Source organism: Calidris pugnax, unplaced genomic scaffold (assembly GCF_001431845.1).
Source record: "Calidris pugnax isolate Ruff unplaced genomic scaffold, ASM143184v1 scaffold219, whole genome shotgun sequence".
Taxonomy (NCBI): domain Eukaryota; kingdom Metazoa; phylum Chordata; class Aves; order Charadriiformes; family Scolopacidae; genus Calidris; species Calidris pugnax.
In genome coordinates, this window is record NW_015094507.1 from 3,625,337 (window position 1) to 3,647,051 (window position 21,715).

Sequence of the window (21,715 nt, forward strand, 5' to 3'; positions counted from 1 at the left end):
GCAATGGGACTGGCAAAGAACAGCAAAGCACTGGTTTTGTCCTTGTGTTACCTCATCCAGAGGTCACACCTTCAGCTGTCCTGGGACAGCAAAACATTTAAGCGTGACCAAGGGCTCAGGCTCTGTTTTGGGGCAGACCAAGAGAGTGCCTTGCATCTTTGCCTAGCTGGCCCCTTGCAAGATGTGATATTGTCAGACGAATTAAGAAGTGTGTTAGCCAGAGTGCAAAATTCACAGTCAGATCAGAGCAAACAGCAAGGGTTCCCCAGAAAAGCATTTCTGGTCTGACAAATCCTGCCCAATGTGGTCTTCCTCAGAAGAGAGTCAAGCAGCATTCAGTCTAGCATGTATAATCATCTTACCTGGCAATCGTCACTCCTGAAAAGTGTTTTCTGAGGCACTGAGCATCAGCTGCGCCTGTCATCTCCCAGCTATTCAAGCAGCAACAGCTCTCAGTCCTCCTGTCACTGCAAACCACCTCCCACGTCTTGTATCTCCACAAGGCCAAGGAAGAGCAGGCTGGATCCTTCTCCAGGATTTTCCTGGTAGTGATGCTCTGGAGCAGGCTAGCGTTATGTATTTGAGCCGTATGTTGTCATTTAAACACGATGCATCCTGAGGCCAGGGGAGCAGTTGGCTTTTGCAGCCATGGAAATGACAACACAGCCCTGTGCTCTTACCAAGACTGATTCAGCAAGCCTTGGAGAAAGAGGTGGAGGGCAACCAAGAAAATAAGAGCAGTCAGATGAATTTTTGCTCCGGAGGTGGGGGGAGGATAAAGGGACTGGTTCCCCCTCCATTTGTCTGCAGTGCCCAGGCTAGTGTGCTCCATCACAGCTTTGGTAGGCATCAGGCTGTACAGCCCCATGCACATCTGAGCTGCTGGACCGGCAAACCAAGCTGCCACATCAGCTCAGCTCACATCCACGCTTCCCAAAGCATGTGAGAGGCTTAGCTTCAGGCAGGTTTTCCTTTGCTCTCCATGTCATGCTTCAGGCAAATTTTGCATTAAGCCCAGACATTTCACGTCAGCAGGGCTTGGTTCTGCCAAGGGCCCTGGATGGGTGACTCATGGGACATCTTACAAAGATGGGATCCCATCAGCAGGGAAAGAAGTGCTAATGAACCCTCTCATCTGTCGGAGACCACTGGGTAACAGCTAAAATCATGTGTGACACAAGGTCATTCACATAATCGGCCCATTTCTGCACATCTTTTGTCCCTCGGGAAGCTGCATCCCTGCGCTGGCTAAGCAGGTGTCGTGTTGTCCTCTTGCGTGTCCCCCACCAGGCACACATCCCCAGCAGGTGGAACAAACATCTCCACCACAGACCTGTGTGTCTCTCTGCCTGCAAGGCTGTCGCCTCCTCACCCTCAGGTGCGATTTTGTTGTCAGCTGGTGGAAGAAAAGCCTAATCTGCTCCTTTTCCTTCCCAGCAACAAGGCAGCTTCCCTCCTGGAGTAGCTGTCAGAAATTTAAGCAATGGAGCTGCTAAGTGCACAAAAGCACTCCCTGGTGCCCCGCTCAGAAGGATTGTGTGCTGCAGAGACAGACAGCACCAGCTGGGTCTCGAGCCCCTGCAGCCTCTGGATGTGCTCACCCAGCCAGGGGGATGGAGAGAAAAGCCTGGTGAAGGTGGGGATGAGGAGAGGAGGAGCTGCCTTGCTCCTGGTGGTTGGCTCCAGCCCTGCCCTGGGGTCTGGTCCAGGCTCCTGGCTGTAGCCACGGCCAGTTTGCATGACCCTGGCCAGTGGCTTTTGTGGCGCTCAGCCCTGATGACGATTTGGGAGCTTTGTTCCCCACAGCAGCTGGTACCCTGCAGCAGCCCCTGCCCCTCTGCGCAGCACTAGCCCAGCTCTCACACCAGCTGTGCGAGGCAGGGGCTCTCCCCGGCCACGTGCCCCTCTCTCATGGCAAGATTTAACTGCAGCTAATTAAGTGACCGGCTGGCAAGCAGATGTATGAGCAATCAATACGGCAGCTTTCCGCGGAGTCTGAGAACACCCGCTGGAATGGGTAACACCAGCAGATGTGGCTTTGAAATGTCACCTCCAGAACGTGCCTGCCTTGTGGCTGTTCTCTCACTGGCCCTCTGGGTGGGAAGGGCTTGGCTGCCGGGGGGTCAGGGCTGGCAGCACCAGGCTTAGGCAACAGGACTTCACTCCCAACTCCCTGCCCTGGGTGCTGTAACGAGAAATCTGCAGTTGAAAGTCTTCCAAGCTATTCATGTAGTTCTCCTGGGTGATTAGTGGAAGCTGGATGGGTGACAGGCTGCATAAGTGCATTGTTCCCTCTGTTGATTCAGGAATAAGTGTCTGTCTGTCCAGGCAGCATCAGCATACCATGTTCTCATGGGCAAACTAGTTACTGACTGCTATAGCGGTTGGTTGGTTGGTTGGTTGCATGTTTAGAGATGGTAATTTTCCTGTTCCACTGGAGACACCATTCCTGGCTGCACACAGTAGTTCTTAGCTATTCCAGCTATTCCAGCTCCGGCTCATGGGTGATCTGGGCACAATGATGCTTTCTTAGCTGTGAGATCACTGATCTACGTGCACAGCGGGGTTGAAGTGGGCAAGGTCTCTAGATCAGAAGGTCTCTGGATTAGAAGGTCTCTGGTTCAACCTTTTCTCAGAGGGCCAACATCAAAGCTAAAGCAAGTTGCTCAGGCGAGCTTTGAACATCACAGAACCTCCATCTCCAAGGATGGAGGTAGCTGGCCTTATTCTTTCACTCGGGAAAAAAAAAAATGCAAATAAAGCAGTGTTAAAAAAGGCATGACTACAGTTCTGGAAGAGCACTAAGAGATGCGTGTGCAGCAATGAAAACCACTTTTTGCCATGCTGAATCTGAGCAGCAGCAGGAAGTGAGCGCTGGACTTGACACATCTCTGCTCCTAGAGATCTGGCCCTCTCAAGGAGAAGTGCCCTGGAGGATGTCACTTGTCCCCCAGCATGTCCTGCCTGGATCTCTCTCAAGCTGATTGCTGATGCCCTGGAAACAGTAAGCTCCCCTGGTCCTTGCAGTGTTTGTCTCTTGTCCAAGTCATGAGAGGGGTTTCTGCCATGTCATGTAACTAAGCATACGGTGTAGATTTGGGATGGCAGCATTTTTGCAAGTATATCAAGGATTTCCACTGGTACGCAGTGACTGTGCAGATATTCAGGTTCAAAATGAAAGCAAAGTCCATGTAGGTTGTCACCAGTCATTCCTGGTGCCATCTAATCCTGCAAGATTCAAAAGGCTAGTGGAGATAGGAGAGCTAGGAGTCCCAGGTCTCTACACCGCTGCCCAGTGCTGCACCCATCTTCTCATGTGGCCTCGGCCAAAAAAAAAACCTTGGAGAGAAATATTCCCCTGTTGGTCTCTGTTCTGCTCCTGCCACCCTGTACTAGCTCATTAGTTGTGGTGTTGGGGGATCTGGTGTAGGGGAGAACTTTGTAGAGTAGGGTAGATGGTTGGACTCGATGATCCCAAGGGTCTCTTCCAACCTAGACAATTCTATGATTCTATGATTACCTCTCCCTGCACATGTATGAGATTGCTCACAGGGTGCCTTCCCCAGCTGGGATCTTTTCTCTAAGCATTAGATCTTTTCTTGCCTTGCCTTTGCACATCACCTCCCCAGAGCAGCTGTTTGCTGTCCATGACACTGAGCTGGCATTGGTGACCACATTGCTCTGCATGGCACATGGGAGACTGCAAATGCCAAAAGCTTACCCAGGCTTAAAGGGAAATAAGAGAAATCTGCAGAGCGTAGCTAAATACATAGAAACCTAGTCTGGCTAGGAAATCCCTGAGACACAGCTATCTGGGGGCTGGGCATCAGCTAGAAATAACTGTCATATGCCCATCCTGCTTTTATATCCTCCTGCTCCAAGGTGCTCTTGGCAGTTGTCAGAAGAAGAGGCGGTGCTGGGTGGCCATTGGGCGTGATCGGACATAGCAGTTCCTCCCTTGGTGAGCCATCCTGAGGGCATCACCAGGCAAGAGGACTTTTCTGTGGGCTATTGTAACTAAGGGTTGCGTGGGAATGCTCTGTTAAAAGACCTTTTGAATGAAATAGCATGGTTTGAAACGCAAGCTAAGTCCTGATGGAGAGCACTGTGCTTGGAGCGAGGCCAGAGATTTGTATGCCGTGTTCATGGAGATACCATCCTTCTCTGGCGGCTGCTGGGTGTCAGCAAGAGAAGAAGAGCTGGAGCTGCAATTCTGCAAGATTTGTTTCATTCTTTGATTTCCGGTACATGGAAATGAGATGAAACTCATTCCCTAAGCAATTGCCTTGGCTACAGACTCGGGGAAGAGCAATTTCTCATTCAGAAATGCTGAAGGTTGGATGCACCATGGGTGCCCTCAGCCTTCATGCCAGAGCAGGGCTCTTTAGCTTGGGCAGAATGGACTCATCCCCAGTGGAAGGCAAACCCCAGCAGCAGCACTGGTTTGCTGCAAACTTGCCCCGCGGTGTCACTGGGGCTCCCCACAGCAGTCAGGGAGGAAGGCAGGAGGTCAGCCAAGCCTGGTGGTTTAGGCCAACACACAGCCTGGAGAGGGACGTCGAGCCCCATGCACCCAGATCAGTCGGGGAGATGCTCCAGAAATTGCTCTTTCCCACCTGCAGCGTGAGCAAGGGACGAGGCAGGAAAAAAAATCCAGCTTTTTCAAGGGCTCTGGTGTTGCACACACATCTGATCTTGAGTGTTTGGCTTAAATACCCACCTGCAGCTCCCGGAGGCATTAGATTGTGGCAGAAACACCACTTTTGTCCCCAAATCAGAACTCATTCTAGACCTCTGTGAGGGTTTGAGGGACAGCTTGGAAACATGGTCTAGATTGACCCCAGATTCGCATGAGGTGAAGAAAGTGTTTTAGAGGCTGCTTTAGTGTTTTATTTTAATCTTCTATTTTTCCCCTCTGCCTCATGGATTTGGGACTGCTGGTTTTCTGGCCCTGCAGTGGCCCAGCAGTGGGGGTTTCGGGGTGCCCCTTTTGTTTTCCGTTTACACAAGTACCGTCACATCTTGTGCTGAATGAGCCCCTGTCCCACAGGAGAGAGAGAGTTTAAATGCAAATTTGGGCACGTAGGTACTTGCACGGTGGGGACATGGGGTCTCACCATACCTCACCCCGCTGTGCCCAGCACGGGAAACCAAGGGGCAGGCATCTCAGCTGCTGCTGCCCTCAGCCCACATGGCTCCCTCAGGCTTGGCAGGCTGTGCTGGCCCTGCCAGGCACTCCTGTCCTGCATCATTTGCACGGGGATGGCAGTGTGAGAGAAATCAGCCTCGCACACCGGCGTGTGGCTCTGAGGAGGGAGACTGCAGGCAACAGGAGCACAGGACTGGGCAAGGCCACCGGGAATGCACAGGCAGCCCCACACTGGTGTGATGCTCTTCACATCGTTGCAGCCTATGCCATCCCTCAAATCTCAGCCTGGGAGGGGACCAAGAAGCAGAGACCATGTCAGAGGGTCCAGCGAGAGCAGAGTGCCATCAGTGCACGTCCCAGATTATTGTAGAAAGCAGCCCTTTTTCTTTCAAGTCATAGAATCATTCAGGTTGGAAGAGACCCTTGGGATCATCGAGTCCAACCATCTACCCTACTGTACAAAGTCCTCCCCTACACCATATCCCTCAGCACCGCATCTAAACGTCCCTTAAACACATCCAGGGATGGTGACTCCACCACCTCCCTGGGCAGCCTATTCCAGTGTCTGACCACTCTTTCTGTGAAAAATTCCTTCCTAATGTTCAGTCTAAAGTTCTAACACAGGATAAATTGTGCCGTTGCCTGATCCCCCTCCTCCACTGATGAAACCCTGCCGCGTGGCCACACGCGTGTGGGGCCCTGGGAGGGGCTTTGCAGCAGGCAAAAGGCAAGGCAATGGAGATCAGGCACGCTCTAAGAATAGCCTGCATTATTATCACATACTTGCTGTTTCTCAAACAGATGTGATCTCAAACACCACCATTAGGAGGAAATCCTTTTCCACGGGATTGCAGTCTCATCTCGGAGACCAATTTGCCTCAGCGGTTCTTGCTGATTGGAGATTCATCCAGAGCAGCCTTGCCCTTTGTTCCTCCCACCCTTTTTCCCAACAACCTGGTACGGCAGGAACGGCAGCAGTGCCCATGTCTGCCCAACACAGAGCACTCGCTCGCACCCCAGACAGAGCCCTTAGAGAACTGTGTCAGAGCAGCACCTGCTGGCAGTGGCACTTGAAGCCCCAAGGGTGCATTATTCAAGGAAATCCTACTGGTGTTGCATCTAAGCATCAGGAACGGCTTTTTTAATTAGCACCCAGGTGGGTTTTTTTTGTGAGAGAGAATAATTTTGTGGAGCTTTGAGGAATGCCACACGTGGGAAGCCAGAGCACTCCCACAGGAAGTTTGTGTCTTGATACCTCTGCTGACCTCAGAATTGATGAAAGCAGCTTTTTTTAATTAACTTTCCTGAGAAAGGGGTGGGGTTTTTCATACATGGGGGCAGGGTGCAGTGTACATTTTAATGGGAGTTGTCAGGAAAATTATTGATTTTGTTAGCAATGTTTTTGAAATTGTGCCATTCTATTAATTCTGTCAGGTCCTCTTTGATAGCTTGGCTGAGAGCATTTTTTGCATCCTTTATTAGTTTTTTTAATACACGATAATTTCCCTTAGCTCATCAGTGCAAAGCAAGATCAACTGCCTGCTCGATAACCATTTTTCCTATGTACAAACCTATTGCAGCAATAACTATAAACAGAACAAATTATTACAGATATTCATTGTAAAATACAATTACACTGAGCCGTGTTGCATTGTTGCACTTTCCACAGCCATCACTTGCTTTTGAGTAAATGGTTTCATTAAAAGCATGAAGGGCAAACTTAATACACTTCTGACTCATAGCAAACAGCACAAGAAATCATCATGGCTGTTCCTCCAAGTGCTTGGCAGTGTTTGCTCTGAATGAGAATAAAATGCCAAATACTTGTCAGCTTCAGAGAGGGGCTCTGGGTGGCAGCACAGCCGTGCAAGGAGGGGAGAAAGCCAGGAATTGCAGCAGCGTGGCCTGAATTTCACTCCCCTAGAGCGTGGCTTTCTTCCATGTTGATGGGTTTTCAGTGCTGGGACCTGCCAGGAACAGCAGATCCTCCTTGATCATATATTAGAGCAGCCTCGGGGCTGCTCCCACCTCTGCCGGCTGCCCATGGAAAGCGCAGAGGGGGTGGGGATGGGACAAGAGACCTTCCTTCGAAGGGTGGGACAGACAGGCTTGGGTGGGGGGAGCGATGGGGAAGCTTGTTTGAGCAAGAGAAGTCAGAGTAGGGCAGCGCCGTCAAGCGCGGGGAAAAGCAAACCCAGCCAGGAGGTCAGCATCTAGCAGAGGGCTGCAGACAATAGCTGCACTGCCTTCTTAGTTCTTGTTGTTATTGCCTTCTTATTTCTTGTTGTTATTGCCTTCTTAGTTCTTGTCTGGGACACGAGGTCCTGTCCCAGCAGCAATGCCATGTGTGCGGGACAGTGAGCAGGGCGCTCCAGGCAGGAGCAAGAGCTGTGGGTTTTCTGCTCCACGTCTTGGCTTTGTGAGGGCTTTGTGCTGTAGGAAAGGCCACGTAGTCCCCCTCCATGCACAAGGTTTGGTCACCTCCTGCGAAGTAGCTTTTGGCTGGGTGTTCCTAGGCTACATGGGTGAGTCCCTGAAAAGGGCTGGAACGCTTCTTCCATGCTAATTTTTTCCCTTGGCAAAGCAATTCTGTCACTCAATTTTCACTCTGTTGGGTGCCCCAAGGAGCAAATGTCTTTGCTGGTGGCCAGAGCCTCCTGCGAGGCCTTTGCCCTTCATGGTGAGAGCTTTGTGGCTGTGCTCTGAGCAGGGGTTCTGCCTTCAGACCCCCCCGCTGATGCCACGGGGGCACATTCAGCAGCCCCAGGCCATGTGAGAAGACACTTGCTGCGTGGCTCTCCAACAGGACAGAACCAAACCTTCAGGGCTGCTTGCAAAGGAAAATAAAAAAAGTTAGATCTCACCATCAGTGAAGCTTTCCTTCACCCTTCCCTAACCAGAAAGATTGTCTTTCCCTTATGTTCCCTCCACAGAAAAAGTTCTAACTCCAGCATCCTTTTCAAGCTTGCAAATTGGAGTGTCCAAAGCCTGAGTGGAGCAGCTGATCATGGTGTTGTGCATGGATCTGCTGTGCCTGCCAAGACAGAGCCTCTTCCAGGTGCAGGGGCTGGTTTAAGGAGGGCATCGTGCTTTCAGGGGCTTGGTCTGTGCTGGTTCCCAGTGCTCATACCCTCGGGAGCCACACATGTGGTGTGTGCAAGCTGTCAAGGGGCTGTTCTGCACCCTGGATTTTGGAAAGGGAATTGTCTTGCTGCCCCTGGGCTGAGGCACCTCTGGGGGAGGCTGGTCCAGGCTGCATCATGTCCAGCCATGGCCTCTGGCCATGCCGGGGATGAAGGCACCCTGCCAGCTCCTGGGGTCCTTGCTCATTCCAGGCAAGCTCAGCCCATCAGCTCCTGCCCTTTGCTTTTCGGCTGTGCTGCCCCTCCAGCCTGTGCTACCAAACCCACTGTCTTCTGTCTGCAGCCCCCTTCTCCTGCCCTTTCCACCCTCCTGCTCCTCCTCCTCCTCTCCCTGTCTCCCCTCCTCCCTTTTCCCCCCTTACTCTTGAATCTCTATTTCTTCTTCTCTGTTCCAGCAAAACGATATCAATCAAGGTGATAGATGATGAGGAGTATGAGAAAAACAAGACCTTCTACCTAGAGATCGGGGAGCCCCGGCTGGTGGAGATGAGTGAGAAGAAAGGTGGGGGACGTGCTCCGGGGCTGAGCCCAGCCTGCGTGTCCCTGTCTGGCTCACTCATGCCTGGCACCTGCAACACCGAGCTCACATCCCCAACGCCTGTGGAGAAGGGCAGGAGCGAGGACACTTCCAAATCCCCCCCTGAACTCGGCCTTTCCCCAGCCCACCCAGGTCCAACCCCAGCCGGGTGGCACGGAAGCTCCTGCCCTTCCCCATACGCCCCAGGGGGGATGTGCAGCTGCCTCCCCCCACCCGACCATCTCTCCGGCACCACGGCACCCGGGCGGACATGAACTGCATGCGTGTGTGATGCCAATCATGTGTTTGCCTTTGTCTTGTGTTCCCACAGGAAATTCATTACCCTTAGAGTACTTGACCGTGAGGAGTATGAGAAAGAGTGCAGTTTCTTCCTTGTGCTTGGGGACCCGGTGTGGCTACGACGAGGAGTGAAAGGTGTGAGAGTAAAACCAGACCAGCTCTCGAGACGCTGCCGTCCGCTTTCTCTGTGTCTCCCTACTCTCACACTCCTTTCTCCTCGCACTTTGGCTCCCGGTCGTTTTTGCCCTCCTTCCTTCAAAGCTTGGCCCCTGCACCTTTTTGCTCTGTTTTCTTTCCTCTTTCATTTTGGGAGGACTCCTTCTCGCTCACGAGGGCCCCGGAGCAGCCAACCACCCCCCAGAGACATTTTGAGAGCCCTGCCCTGCCACGTCGCAGCTACACCTTCATTTAATTGGGTAGAAAATTCAGTCTCGAGAAGTAAAAAGGTGATGCTGCATCATTTTTACCGGAAGATAAAATAGCCGTCACTTGAAATAAAATGCATGGCCAGAGCAGTAATTTTGGCCTTTTTATACTGGCACTAGGATCTGAAAATAGCTGAAAATCACCGCCCAAGCAGGTAATACTGTGAGATGCAATCAGTCTAGGAGAAATCAGGTTATACTCAAATAAAGTTTCATGGCTCTACACTGGATAATAGCTTCTCATAGGAATAATAAAAACAATTTCCTCTTTCATCACATTTCTAAACCAACTGCAAACCTTCCCAAAAAGATAGAGTTCACTTATTTTTCCATGCACTTTTTTTCTGCTAGGAAATTAAGTGAAAATTAATGGCAGCAACTAATTCTGCGCACTATTGGCAGCTGAGCAAGAAGCAGTTTTAGAGTTACTTAAGATAATTAGTTGCCCTACAACAGACCCTAATTAAAGCCTTTGTAAAAAATTGGCAGCAACATTTGGTCTGTCTGCCTTGGAGCTGCTTTCTAATTTCTGGGACATAAGCTCTCCCTTCAGTGGGCACGGGTTGAGGACAGAGAGGGCCCCCAGCAGTCCCCACGCTGAGTGGGGACGTGCTGCTGTGTCTCAGGCTGAAAACACGTCCGGCAGTGATGCCACGTTCCCCTCCAGCACAGGTGCTGTCTAGGGCAGCTGCATCATCCACGCCATCAGATCTCCTGCTGGTTTATGTGACTGGCTAGCAGAAGCAGGGCTAAAAAATCAGACACGCTGGCATGGCCTAGGCTCTGCAGGTGGGATTTGAATCATTAAATGGTGCCGATGGCATCTATGGAGTGTAGCCAGGATAAAGTGACACATGAACAACTCAGCTCTGTGTCTCTGGCTATGCCCAGCTTCACAGGCACCAGCACGGGACCAGCCTTGTGAGTCCAGCAAGAGCGAACGTGCTGTCCTGGCCCCAGGTTTGAGAACTGCTGTGCCAACTCAGGAGATCCTAGTGGAAATTTTTAATGGAAAAGGAAAAGGGAAAGGGAAAAAAGGAAAAGAAAGGAAAAGGAAAAGGAAAAAAAGGAAAAAAAAAGGAAAAAAGGAAAAGGAAAAGAAGGGAAAGGGAAAGAGGAAAAGGAAAAGGAAAAGGAAAAGGAAAAGGAAAAGGAAAAGGAAAAGGAAAAGGAAAAGTCCTCATCTTCCTGGTCACAAAGATGGCTGAGGAAACCTAAGGGAAACAGCTTTGCAAACTCACTAGCTGGAAGGCCAGCCAAGATTTTAATGGATGCTATTTGCTGCTTTGGCCATGCAATGATTTTTTTGTTTAAATTCGGGTTTTGTGCTTGGTTTTGTACAAGAGGCAGCGAGGCAGGGCGAGCTGCATGCTTGGCATCCTGGAGACGAGAGCATCTCTGCAAAGTCACCCCTGGTCCATGTAGCCATGGTGGGGTCCGCACCTCAGGGGCCAGAGACCCACCGGTGCACTAAAGGGAGAGGCTTTTTCTTCTGGTTTGGAGACCTAAAATGTTGAATGACAAGATCCTTGAGCCAAGCCTTGCCACAGATTTTTCTTCTCTCATGGTATATGCTGGAAGCGCGGCTGCCCGCTGGAGCCATTGCTCCCCACCAGGCAGCTGGAGGAGGTCAAAGCCAGTAGCCATTGCACATGGGACGTCTTGTGTCCTCCCCTGGGGCAGAATTGCCTCTGAGGCCAGTGGAAGATCTTGCACATACAATCCAAAGGGGAAAAATGAATTTTTGGAGTGTGTTTTTCAAAATCCCATATCCACCCCATGTTTGCAATAGTTTTCATTTTAAATCCACAATCCCATGAAATGTTTCTGTTCCTTTATTTTTAGTGACTTTCTCTCAACACTAATGGTATCCTGCAGCTTTACAGATCTGAAATCTCTGCCCTGGGATCTGGAGTCTTTCTGTGGATATCCCTTTTGATTTCATTATTCATTTACTTTTCTTCTTCTGTGTTTGTCTCTGTCTGTCTCCTTCACAGCCCTGTTGTTGAATGAGCTTGGTAAGCGCGCATTCATTTTATTTTTCCAGTTTGTCTGCGTATTTTCGGAAGACAATTGATTTCATTTGACATTTTTCTTTGCTCACAACATTCTCTTTTAGGGTGGTCAGCACAATTTAAGTAAGCTCAGGTATCTAATGCCATATCTTTCCTTGGAGTAGAGCCCCAGAGTCACTAATGTTAACGAGCGGTAATCCGCTGTGGCAGGGAGCATTTTTTGGGAGTGGCATTGTTAGAGCCATAGCAAACCCGCCGACCATTGCCTCTTACACTGTAAAGTAAACCATTACACTGTAATTAAATATAATTTTAAAACTTACACTGTAAGTAAACCATTGCCTCTTACACTGGCGTGCCAGAGACAGGATTGCCTGGTGACTTAGGGATGGTTGTGGCTGGACAGGAACATTGGCCAACCCTTTTTGAAGAGATGGTGCAAACTTTCTCTCCAGTCTTGGGGGAGATTTAGAGCCCACCCAGCCCCTGAGCTTCCTCGCTGATCATACCCAGGACAGGGAAGCAAAGCCACCCTTGTTCCCCCAGCCCCCAGGGCAGGCTCACACTGGTTTTACCCTCTCCACAGCATATATTAGACACCCGGGGGTGGCAGCTTGCAGATATGGGCTGCAAAGCCTGTGTTCAGGTCTCCCCACACCATCCCTGGGGTGAGTGTTTTGGAGTAGCTCCCCATGCCCACAGTCCCCAGCCACGGGGCAGGGAAGGACCACCACGTGGTGCAGGATGTCCTTGTTGCTGTGCTGATGCTAATCCACTCTCTTTCTCTCTCTCTCTCTTTTTCTCATTTTTGGTTTCATCTAGGTGGCTTCACCATCACAGGTATGGATTTCTGCTCTCCCCCTGCTACCCACCCCCTTCCTTCCTCTTTAATGGCCATATGCTCACCCTGCTCTTTCCTCTTGGTTTCCTCTTTGCTTTTGTTCTGTCCTGGAGGGAAACTCTGGAAGGGTAAGAAGGTGCCATGCCACGGCCCCGCTGCCCCAGACGGTCACACTAACACCGTGTCCTCTCACAGAGTGCTCTGCCTGCCCTACACACCTAACCCCCACCCCAGGGAGGAAGACCCCTCACCCCTGAAGCCACAGGCAGCCCCCCTCCATCTCTTGAAGCAGAGGGGGCTTCTCCACTTGGTCCAGCCTTCCCCCTCCCTGCTGCCCGCGCAGGAGGCTGCACAGGGCTCCTCACAGTGCAGGGACCCTGTCCTCGCTGCCCAGGCCGTGGCCAGGGTGCCGGGGCACTGCAGGAGGCACCCAACCCCATGGCTGCCTCAGGCGCCCAGCCCCTGCCCACCAGCAAGACCCACCAGCAGGGTTTGCTCAGCCCTCGTTAGCCAGCCCAGCATCCTTCATTAAGCCGAGCACGGCAAGGGGAGAAGGTCCCGGGTCCCACACATCGCGGAGCAGCCCCTCAGGAGTCCTGGAAACAATAATTCAGACTAACAAGGCTCTGTCCATGAGGCCAGTCCCTTTGACTAGCAGGAGGAGAAGGGCTTTCCCGTAGCATGGTGCTGCCTGTGTGGATCAGAAGCAGCTGGTCAGGAAGCGACACTAACCCCGTGTGAAGTAAGAGTCTGGTTTACTAACCGCACGGCGGTGGTTTGCACGGGGCGTGCAGTCCCTCCTGCTGATCTCCTGCTGGTCGCTTTGATAGGCAAACCTATCTTCAGGAAGGTCCAGGCTAGAGATCATCCTCTTCCTTGCACCGTGGTCACCATCCGAGGTACTGGCAGCGTGATGCCCAGGGGCCGTGGCGGTCTGACATGGACTGACTGGGGTGTTTGCCTACTGACAGTGTAACTCCTGCCTCCAGTGAATCCAGCCCTTCTTAGCCCTGATGTCCTTCGGCTCATCCCTGGGGTGGACTGGAAGGGAGCTCAGTGGGGTTCAGCACAGGGACAGTGACAAAAGCCATGCTGCCTGGGGTCCCCATGCCCCAAAAGTTGCCAGTGGAGGTGCAGACCTGCTCCATTGCTCTTGTAGTCACTCCGTTGCCTCCTCTCTCAGGGTGTGGGGCCATGCCCTGTGGATGGGTCCTCACACCTGTATGACCCAGCACTATTTCCCCCAGACCCACCATGGCAGCAGGAGCAGCTCCCTGGCTGCCAGTCCCCTCCCCAAGGTAAAGCCCTGCTCAGAAGGAGCAGAGCTGAGATTCCATACCCATCTCAGCTCTGAGACTGCTGGCAGCTCTCTCTGGTTGTAACAAGCTGATGGAAATGTCCTGACCATGCCCAATGCAGACCTGGAGAGCTGGAGCAGCCTTAGTGATGTATCTGCCCCATCCCAGCAGACCTTTGGTTATTCCCCAGCCCTGAGGGTGAACTGGCCTCCTTGCAAGGTTGGACTAGTTGCAGACCTCTTGCTAGCATTTCCCAGCAAAACTCCCTCGCCTATTGCTCCATGACCTCCTCCTTCTCAGCTGCTCTGTTGTTCATGCTCCCACATGGAGCCTTCCTGACCTCTTCCACTGATGGGAAGCCAGCTCCAGAGTGACCAGCCGGGCCTGGCTCACCGACGGGCTCTTTGCTTTGCAGAGGAGAACGAAGAAAAGCAGCCACTGACCAGCAAGGAGGAGGAAGAGCGCCGAATCGCGGAGATGGGGCGCCCAGTCCTGGGGGAGCACACAAAGCTCGAAATCATCATTGAGGAGTCCTACGAGTTCAAGGTACTGTTCATGTCCCCGCTCTTCTTCTCCTTTTGGGTTAGCACAGCATTGGCAAGAACATGTTAATGGCATCGCAGCACAGCAAGGCAGCTCCTGGCATCAGGAGCAGGACCAAAGGGACACTTTCAAAGGCAGCTGAGCCAAAGCATGATGAAAGGGTGAGGGTCTCTCCAGCGAGATGGCGGTGGGTTAAAATACACTCTGCATCCTCACCCTGTCCATTAGCCCACAGCCATGTTTCTAGACTTTCTGTCCCACTCACAGACTGTGGTTATCATACAAGCACGGCAGTCTGGTGAGCCTAAGAGCTGACTGGGCTCCAAAACGCTGCAAAATGGTTGCCTTAAAATGTGACCTCATTCTCACAGTGATGGGTCACACTCCTGGGTCCTACTTACTGGGATGCCCAGTGCAAAGGGCTGATACCCTAAATGCAAGTAGTGGTTGTGAAGCTGAGCTGCCTTGAATGCACACGCCAGACCAAGAGCTGAAAGCTGGCTATTTCATTATCTATTCCATTTTTCTGCAGTATAAAAAATAGCAGACCACCCTTAACTGCAGCACAGCGGTGGCTGCCTCCCTTCCCTGGTTTTGCTGCCCAAGAGCATCTCCTACTTGCTGCTGCCAAAGCACCTCCTCTGCTGTCACTGAGCTCCAGTGCCCAAGCAGCACAGAGAGCTAGAGCCCAGCTCTGCAAATGGGCCTTGATCAGGTCCCAGTTAGTCCTTTGAAGTAGCCCAGTAAAAGTTCTTCCCAGCATTGGGAACAACAGGAGCTGTGGAAGCAGCGCTATTTGCTGTTAAACCTCCACTGAGATGGTTCAAACTCCCATCGTGGGCAGGTTTCAAAAGGTCTTTTTGAACAGCAGTGAGGGGAATTGCAAGTACTTACATTTGCTTTCACTGCTGGGGCTCTTGACCTGAGCTTAAAATCTGCTAAGCTTTTTCCATAAGTGCATGGCTGTAAGCACTAGTGCTGGTGGGCTTTAGCCCGTCGTGTCTAGCCCTGTAGCCCCTAATTCTCTCCTTTGCCTCTCCATCCACAGAACACGGTGGACAAGCTCATTAAGAAGACAAATCTGGCCCTGGTGGTTGGCACAAACAGCTGGAGGGAGCAGTTTATTGAGGCTATTACTGTCAGTGCGGGTGAGTTCGGACCACAGCTCCAGGTGAATTACGATCAACCTGGCGGCTCGGCTGTGTCGGGAGCACAGACCACAGCGGAGCAGCAGAAGGCAAATCAGGTGGCCAAGTTATTTACAGCATCTGCATACATAAGATAGCTGATAAAACCCGTTAGCGGGATCACCTTGTCTGATGTGTAGGAAACCTCCTGCATTAAGTGGTCTGCAGCACGCGGCAGAGAAGCGCCGTGGCTGCTGCTGGGTGGCAGGGGGGGAAAGTCGTTTCAGGGAGAGAGATCTGGGAGGCAAACACAGTGTTTAAATTCAGAGCAGCATAAATGATGGCAGTGTGAAGCAGCGGTGCTCCCTGTCCCTGCTGCTCCCCGTACTGCCGTGGAGAACACAGCACAGTAGCGAGGGTGCCAAGCCCTGAAGAGAGCCACTGTGTCCCCCTCTCCATTGAGCCAAATTTGCCGTTGACCGCCTGCTTTCAGGGGCTCCTGCTGCTCCCACCAGCTGTGGCTGGAGGTTATGGCTCAGCAGCCCAATAGCTGCAGCAGCACGAGATATCTGCGGTCATATCTGGGCATATCTTCCCTCTCTTGGAGAATTGACTTTCCCTCAGAAATGCCCTGTTGTACTGGCCTCACAGGCACCACTGCCATCTTTACCAGTATGCCCAGTATAGGATATATTAGCGTTTCCATATCTGTGGAAAATGAAATAAAGAAGGTCTCCTCCAGATGTGGCTTTAACAGCTGGAGACATGGTAACTCACTGGCTGGATGTCACAACATCATAGCCCAGGCTGGGCCATGTGTGTGCACGCATCAGGGCAAAATCAACCAGCTTAAATTAAATCACTGGGGAAGGCAATTGGAGCTCATCTGTCTAATTGTGCATTGAAATGCATGGGGGAGCACTCGCACTTCCTACCTCCAGCTCTGCTGTACGGGGGTAACCTCTGCCCAGCACAAAGTAATCCGAAGTGATGGCCGTACCATTTACCCTCCGCTTCTGAAAGCGAGGAGAGGACACCGTGCAGCAGCTATCTACTTGAATTGCAATCCCTTCCCTTGTAGCATAGTTATTCTCAGAGCCTCCAGCCAAGAGCCTCCCATTATTTCAGATACAGCATGAACATATCACGCAAGACAATCCTTGCTGCAGGTTTTGTAGCTAATATGGCTAAACTAATCTATGCCAGAATCAATTATTTAATTGCATCCCATATTAAAGTAAAGATAATCACTGGTACTTGGATCCCATCTCCGTGACGCATGTGAAGACTGCAGTTCTGGGAATGTCCCATTTCCACTGTCTGTCTTGAATATACAGCCACCATCAGCGCTAGCAGGATAATTAACAAACATTTAATAAATGCAGCATATTTGGGTGGACATGAGCTGTCCCTTGCAGTTGGGGATCGGTAGTTTGCCTCTGAGCCCTGGACCTACTTTTTTGCCAGGACTTATCTCCTCAAGCTTTGTGCCAAGCAAGTTAAAATGCCTCAAACACTTGAGTTTGGGTTGGAGTTTTTCCCTGCAGCCCACCGTGGAGAGCAGGTGAAAGGCACACATTCCCACTTCAAAACATAACGTGCTGGCTGAGAAAAGAAACATTAAAACCCCTTTTCCCACCCCATGAGGAGCTGGTGGCAATATTGGCAGGGAAGCTGAGCGGTGGAGACACAGGAGGCCGGGTCTGTGGGAGGTGCAGGTGAGACTGTGGTGTCCCCAGGGCTGAGCTGGAGCCTCTCACCCATACCTGCCTTCCGTGTGCACCCAACAGCCCGTAAAGTTTTTTCCACAAAAAAACATCCTGGGGTTTGCGAGCCTGTTCCTGAACACCCCTGGGTCACCAGGATGGGTCACCATCCAACATCATTCTGTTCCAAGTCACCTTCACAGGATGCGGCCAGCTCTTCTAAAGAGAGACATTATTGCTGCATAACAAAATGATAGACAGGTCTGATGAGTGTTACGGCAGTGGCACTCATGTTCAGTTTTTAGCCTGTTTTCTCATCTCCATAAAGGTTTAGATCCATGACAGTCCTACTACCATGAGGGTTGGGAGGGGATTGAAGTACCCGCTGCAAAATCACAGTGTGTGCACAGCACAGCGCAGCCTGCCAGTACCAGCCTTTGTGCAATGAGCAAAAGATACAGGCCAGCATAGGCTTCCGAGTCTGAAAAACTGTCCCTTGTCTCCTTGACAGTGCACAGGAATGGTGTATCTGTATCTGCCAAAATAATAACATCATTCCACCAACTAGCTACTGTTTCAGCCATACTGAGTTTGAAGCTTCAAAGCCAAGCAATACATCATTTTCCATCAAATTATTGTCAAGACATGAAGATTCCCACTGCCTCTATCTTATGTGTTGGTCTTGATCTACGAAGGTTCTTTGAAGATAAACAATGTGTGCAAAGTTGCACCCCAACAGGGTGCTGAGTAGGACTTTTTCCCGGGTAGTCATGGCTTTATTAACCAAATATTGAAAACCTCCAAATACGATGTCCATCAGCATGTGTCCCAGGGCTGCACCATCCTCCTGGAGGAGACATTGCTCCCAATGTTACCATCCATGCTGTAGTTTTTGGCCATTACCCCTGGCTGGGGGAGCTCTGCATTGGCCACACAGCCCACCCAGAGAACAGGCTGGCCAGCAGGCTTGTCAGGTGCCCGGTCAGAGCTGCTGGAGTCAGGCAGGAGGTCACCAGCCCCAAGGGGCTCACTCAGCCCCGCACGATGGGTACTCCCTGGAGGCTGGATTCCAAGTGGCTTTGGAGAGAAAAGTGAGGTGCTGACACCTGGAGCAGGGAAGGGAGAAAGTGAGACCCCTGCCTGGATCCCCATGGCCCTGCCAGGACCAACAAGATGAAGATGTGCTGAGCCAGTGCCAGGGGAAAGGGCCAAGGAGCCAGGGGAGGGGGCCAAGACAGCCCAATGTCTGCTGAGCTCTTTCCCTGTGACCCACAGGAGAGCTTCTGGGCACAAGCCAGCCTGAATGTCCAGGGCACATGGCTGTGGGTGCATAACCCCCTGAGAGCCTTTTGGGCTGGCACCCGTGGTCTGAGAACCCTGGGGACATCAGGCAGGAAGGGCACCAGGACTCACATACCCAGGTCCCTGTCTCTGCTGGAGACCCAGGTGCTGCAAGGGGTGCAGCTGTGAGCAGCAATGAGCACTCAGCACAGGGGTAGCCAGGGTCCGACCCACACCATGTGCCCAGCGAGCAGAGACAGGGCCAGGACTGTTGGCAAGCTCGTGCTGGGAAAATGACCCCTGCATGGCATTAACAACAGATTGGTGAGGAGTGAATCATAGAGTGGTTAGAGTTGGAAGCGACCTTAAAGATTATTGAGTTCCAACCCCCCTGCCCTGGGCAGGAACACCTCCCACTAGAGCAGGTTGCTCAAAACCCCATCTAGCCTAGCCTTGAACACCTCCAGGGATGGGGCAATGAAGCACTGACCTGGACCAGGGAGAGAAAATACACAGGAGAAGGAAAGTGCATTTTTGGTGTGACAAATGGTGCCCCATAGCTGGCTCATGGCCTGGGTTGCTTGATGGCTACCTGGAAGGGGTGCAAGTGGAAAGTGTTTTCATGTACAGGGGGTGCCCACTGACCTTGGTCAGGCCAAACCAAAAGGAATGGGAAGCCAGAGCTTGTAGAGAGGCACATGAAGGGACAGGGAAATGCAACATGGAAGGACATTCAGCAGTGATGGACCAGGGAGGTCTTTGGGCAGAGATCTTCATGGCTTGAACCCAGTTTGCAGAAGAGGCAAAGTGACAGAGCTAGCAGCTTGGTAGCCACCAAACCCAGCCATCTTTCCAGAGAGCTGGAAGCGATTGCAGGTGCTTGTGAAAAGCAACTCAAAAAGAGCTTCCTTAGGGGAGTCTCCGTGAGGCACGTGTTGCTCTTGGTGGGTTCACCTGCCGCAATCAGCTCCAGTCAGTGTGAGGCCAGTTGTTTCCCACATCTTCTGGGAAGAGGGCTCAGCAGGGGCTGAGTCCCAGAAAGCATCTGTGGTTAAACCCAGGCAGAGGTGCTTGTGTGAGGCCCTGCATTTTATGAAGTGCAGGTTGGTTTTTGAGACTGATGCCTTCGGAGGATCTCTCTGTGCTGTGGGAAGGAGCTGGGAAAAGCCATGGAGCCCTTATGATGATTGCCCAGAAAATAAGATATTGGGAAGTCAAGGTCTTCTAGGGCCCAAATGATGAGAGATAGCATTTGGGGGGCTGCAGTGTGCACAGGAGCTTTACTCAACCTCCTCCAGGGTGGGCAAGTCTAATGAGGCACTGGTGGTTTTCTCCAGGGGAAGATGACGATGATGATGAATGTGGGGAGGAGAAGCTGCCCTCCTGCTTCGACTACGTGATGCACTTTCTGACCGTCTTCTGGAAGGTCCTTTTTGCCTTCGTGCCCCCGACAGACTACTGGAATGGCTGGGCTTGCTTCGTTGTTTCCATCCTCATGATTGGCCTCCTGACAGCTTTCATCGGCGACCTGGCATCCCACTTTGGCTGCACCATCGGCTTGAAGGACTCGGTCACTGCGGTCGTGTTTGTTGCACTGGGAACATCGGTGCCAGGTAAGGACAACAGCAGGGTTTGTTGTAAAGGTGCCTCTCTGCCCTGTCTGGATTTGGGTTTGGGCTGGGAAAGCTGGGCACAGCAAGGTCCTTAGCAGTGCTCTGAAGGACCCTCAGAGACAGATTTGAAATGTACGTGGAAGTTGTTTTTCAGTCTCAGATGGGCTGGGAAAATTGAACCAGGATGTGGATTCAGTCCCATGGAAATTATTTCAAGGACCTTCCCCTTGCAAAGACTGTGAAGTGTCTATTTCTGTGGACAGCCTCCATGACGTCCACTTTCAAAGTAGGAATTGGTCTTCAATTAAAATGCCGTCTATGTTGGCAGTCCTGCATTTTCTTTCTGAGCATCTGCTCCTCTAACTTTGCCTCCCAGGTGAGTTAGGTGACAGTCCGTGCTCAGGGTGCTCTGCCAGCCCGGATGCCTGTGTATGAGACCAGATTCAGCTTTGGTCACCTAATGGATGAAGGTGAGGCTACTGAGCTAGGGAAGCTCCTTGAAATGAGATTTGTGAAGCCCCTAGAAGGCCCCAACCCCACAAATGTTTGGAGACATGTCTCTCATCAAATGGTCACCCAGCCTGAGAAGACAGCAGAGACCAAGGACTAACCGGGGAGACCAAAAAAAATGAGTCTCCATACCTACATCCCACTTTTTCCTCTCAATTCACGTTGACTTGTTGCAACTCAACCTCCTGTTCTGCTAGCTCAGCAAAGGGCTCCTCTTCGGGGTGAACTGGTGCACTGGAGAGGATGGTCCCAGTGATACGGTTCCTCTGGGAAGTCCGATGTCAGCTTGTGTGAAAGGGCCCGTGCTTTTCACTCACCCTCTTCCATGGGCTGTGCTGGCCAGGCATGGCCTGGTTATCAGACAAGGAGCTCCAACCCAACATCCCCAAACCTGCCGTGTCGGTCACATCTTCCCTCACCACCCCCAGACTTCCACTGATCAGCACGTGGGTTCCTAATGCTATCAGAGCCCAACAGAGAAGCCACAGAACCAAAAGGAAGAACAGATTTGAGCATGGAACAGAAGGAGCATTTTTTGGACCTCTGGCACTTCTAAGCGTGAAGTTTGTAGGGCTGTCTCACACCCTTGACAGCACAAATCTTGTTGACAAAAGGTCGCATTTAATAAGTTGTTTTTAGGATATATTTTGTTACTCTTGTTTGAACTAGCAGGTCCTCGCGGACTGTGTTGTGTTAGCTGGGTGCTGGTTGGGCTCCTCCACACCAGGAAGGTGCAGGGTGCTTTCCAGGAGGGCAGACAACACGTGCAGTGAAATCAAACATGCATTAAAAGCAGGGCTCGAGCCTGTGGAAGCGCCCAGAGCTGTTCCCAGCCTCTGGTGGGGGCTGGCGGCATGCCCCAGGTGCGCCCCATCCCTCCTCCCACAGCAACACAAAGGTGTCAGGACTGTCCCATGGTCACGTTACTGCACCGTCTCCGAGGCTGAGAACAGGGGAAGTGCCTTTTCCTTTCCTCAGCAGGCAGATGCATTCCCATGGGAGCTGTTTTTTTAAAAAAAATATAGCAGCCTTTTAATTTCTTCGGTGCAAATGGCCCCTCTCACTGTGCTTCTAAGTGTCCTGCTTCCCCCCCGACACGAAGCTGGGTCTCGGTGCCAGGCCGTGCCTCCCTGCCTCATCTTGGAGCCCTGCTGGGATAAAGGGAACTCCATAGAACTGAAAAACATGAAATCTGACCTCACCCTTTTCTTTTTCTGAGCCACGCTCTGCTGCCTGTACCCAAGGTG

General features: G+C 51.7%; 1 protein-coding gene across 7 annotated transcripts in view; it reads left to right on the plus strand.

Annotated features, from left to right (window-relative positions):
• SLC8A1 (solute carrier family 8 (sodium/calcium exchanger), member 1) overlaps positions 1 to 21,715 on the plus strand; it is a 150,740-nt gene that overhangs the window by 115,548 nt on the left and 13,477 nt on the right. For 2 of the 7 annotated variants that reach the window (XM_014964510.1, XM_014964514.1), the window contains exons 3-10: positions 8,688 to 8,794; positions 11,532 to 11,552; positions 12,372 to 12,389; positions 12,504 to 12,518; positions 13,221 to 13,289; positions 14,104 to 14,234; positions 15,280 to 15,379; positions 19,683 to 19,958. In XM_014964510.1, coding sequence (XP_014819996.1) covers positions 8,688 to 8,794; positions 11,532 to 11,552; positions 12,372 to 12,389; positions 12,504 to 12,518; positions 13,221 to 13,289; positions 14,104 to 14,234; positions 15,280 to 15,379; positions 19,683 to 19,958 — 737 coding nt within the window. Of the gene's footprint in view, positions 1 to 8,687; positions 8,795 to 9,140; positions 9,245 to 11,531; positions 11,553 to 12,371; positions 12,390 to 12,503; positions 12,519 to 13,220; positions 13,290 to 14,103; positions 14,235 to 15,279; positions 15,380 to 19,682; positions 19,959 to 21,715 lie in introns of all 7 variants that reach the window. The other 5 variants (XM_014964511.1, XM_014964512.1, XM_014964513.1 and 2 more) reach the window with 5 other exon arrangements.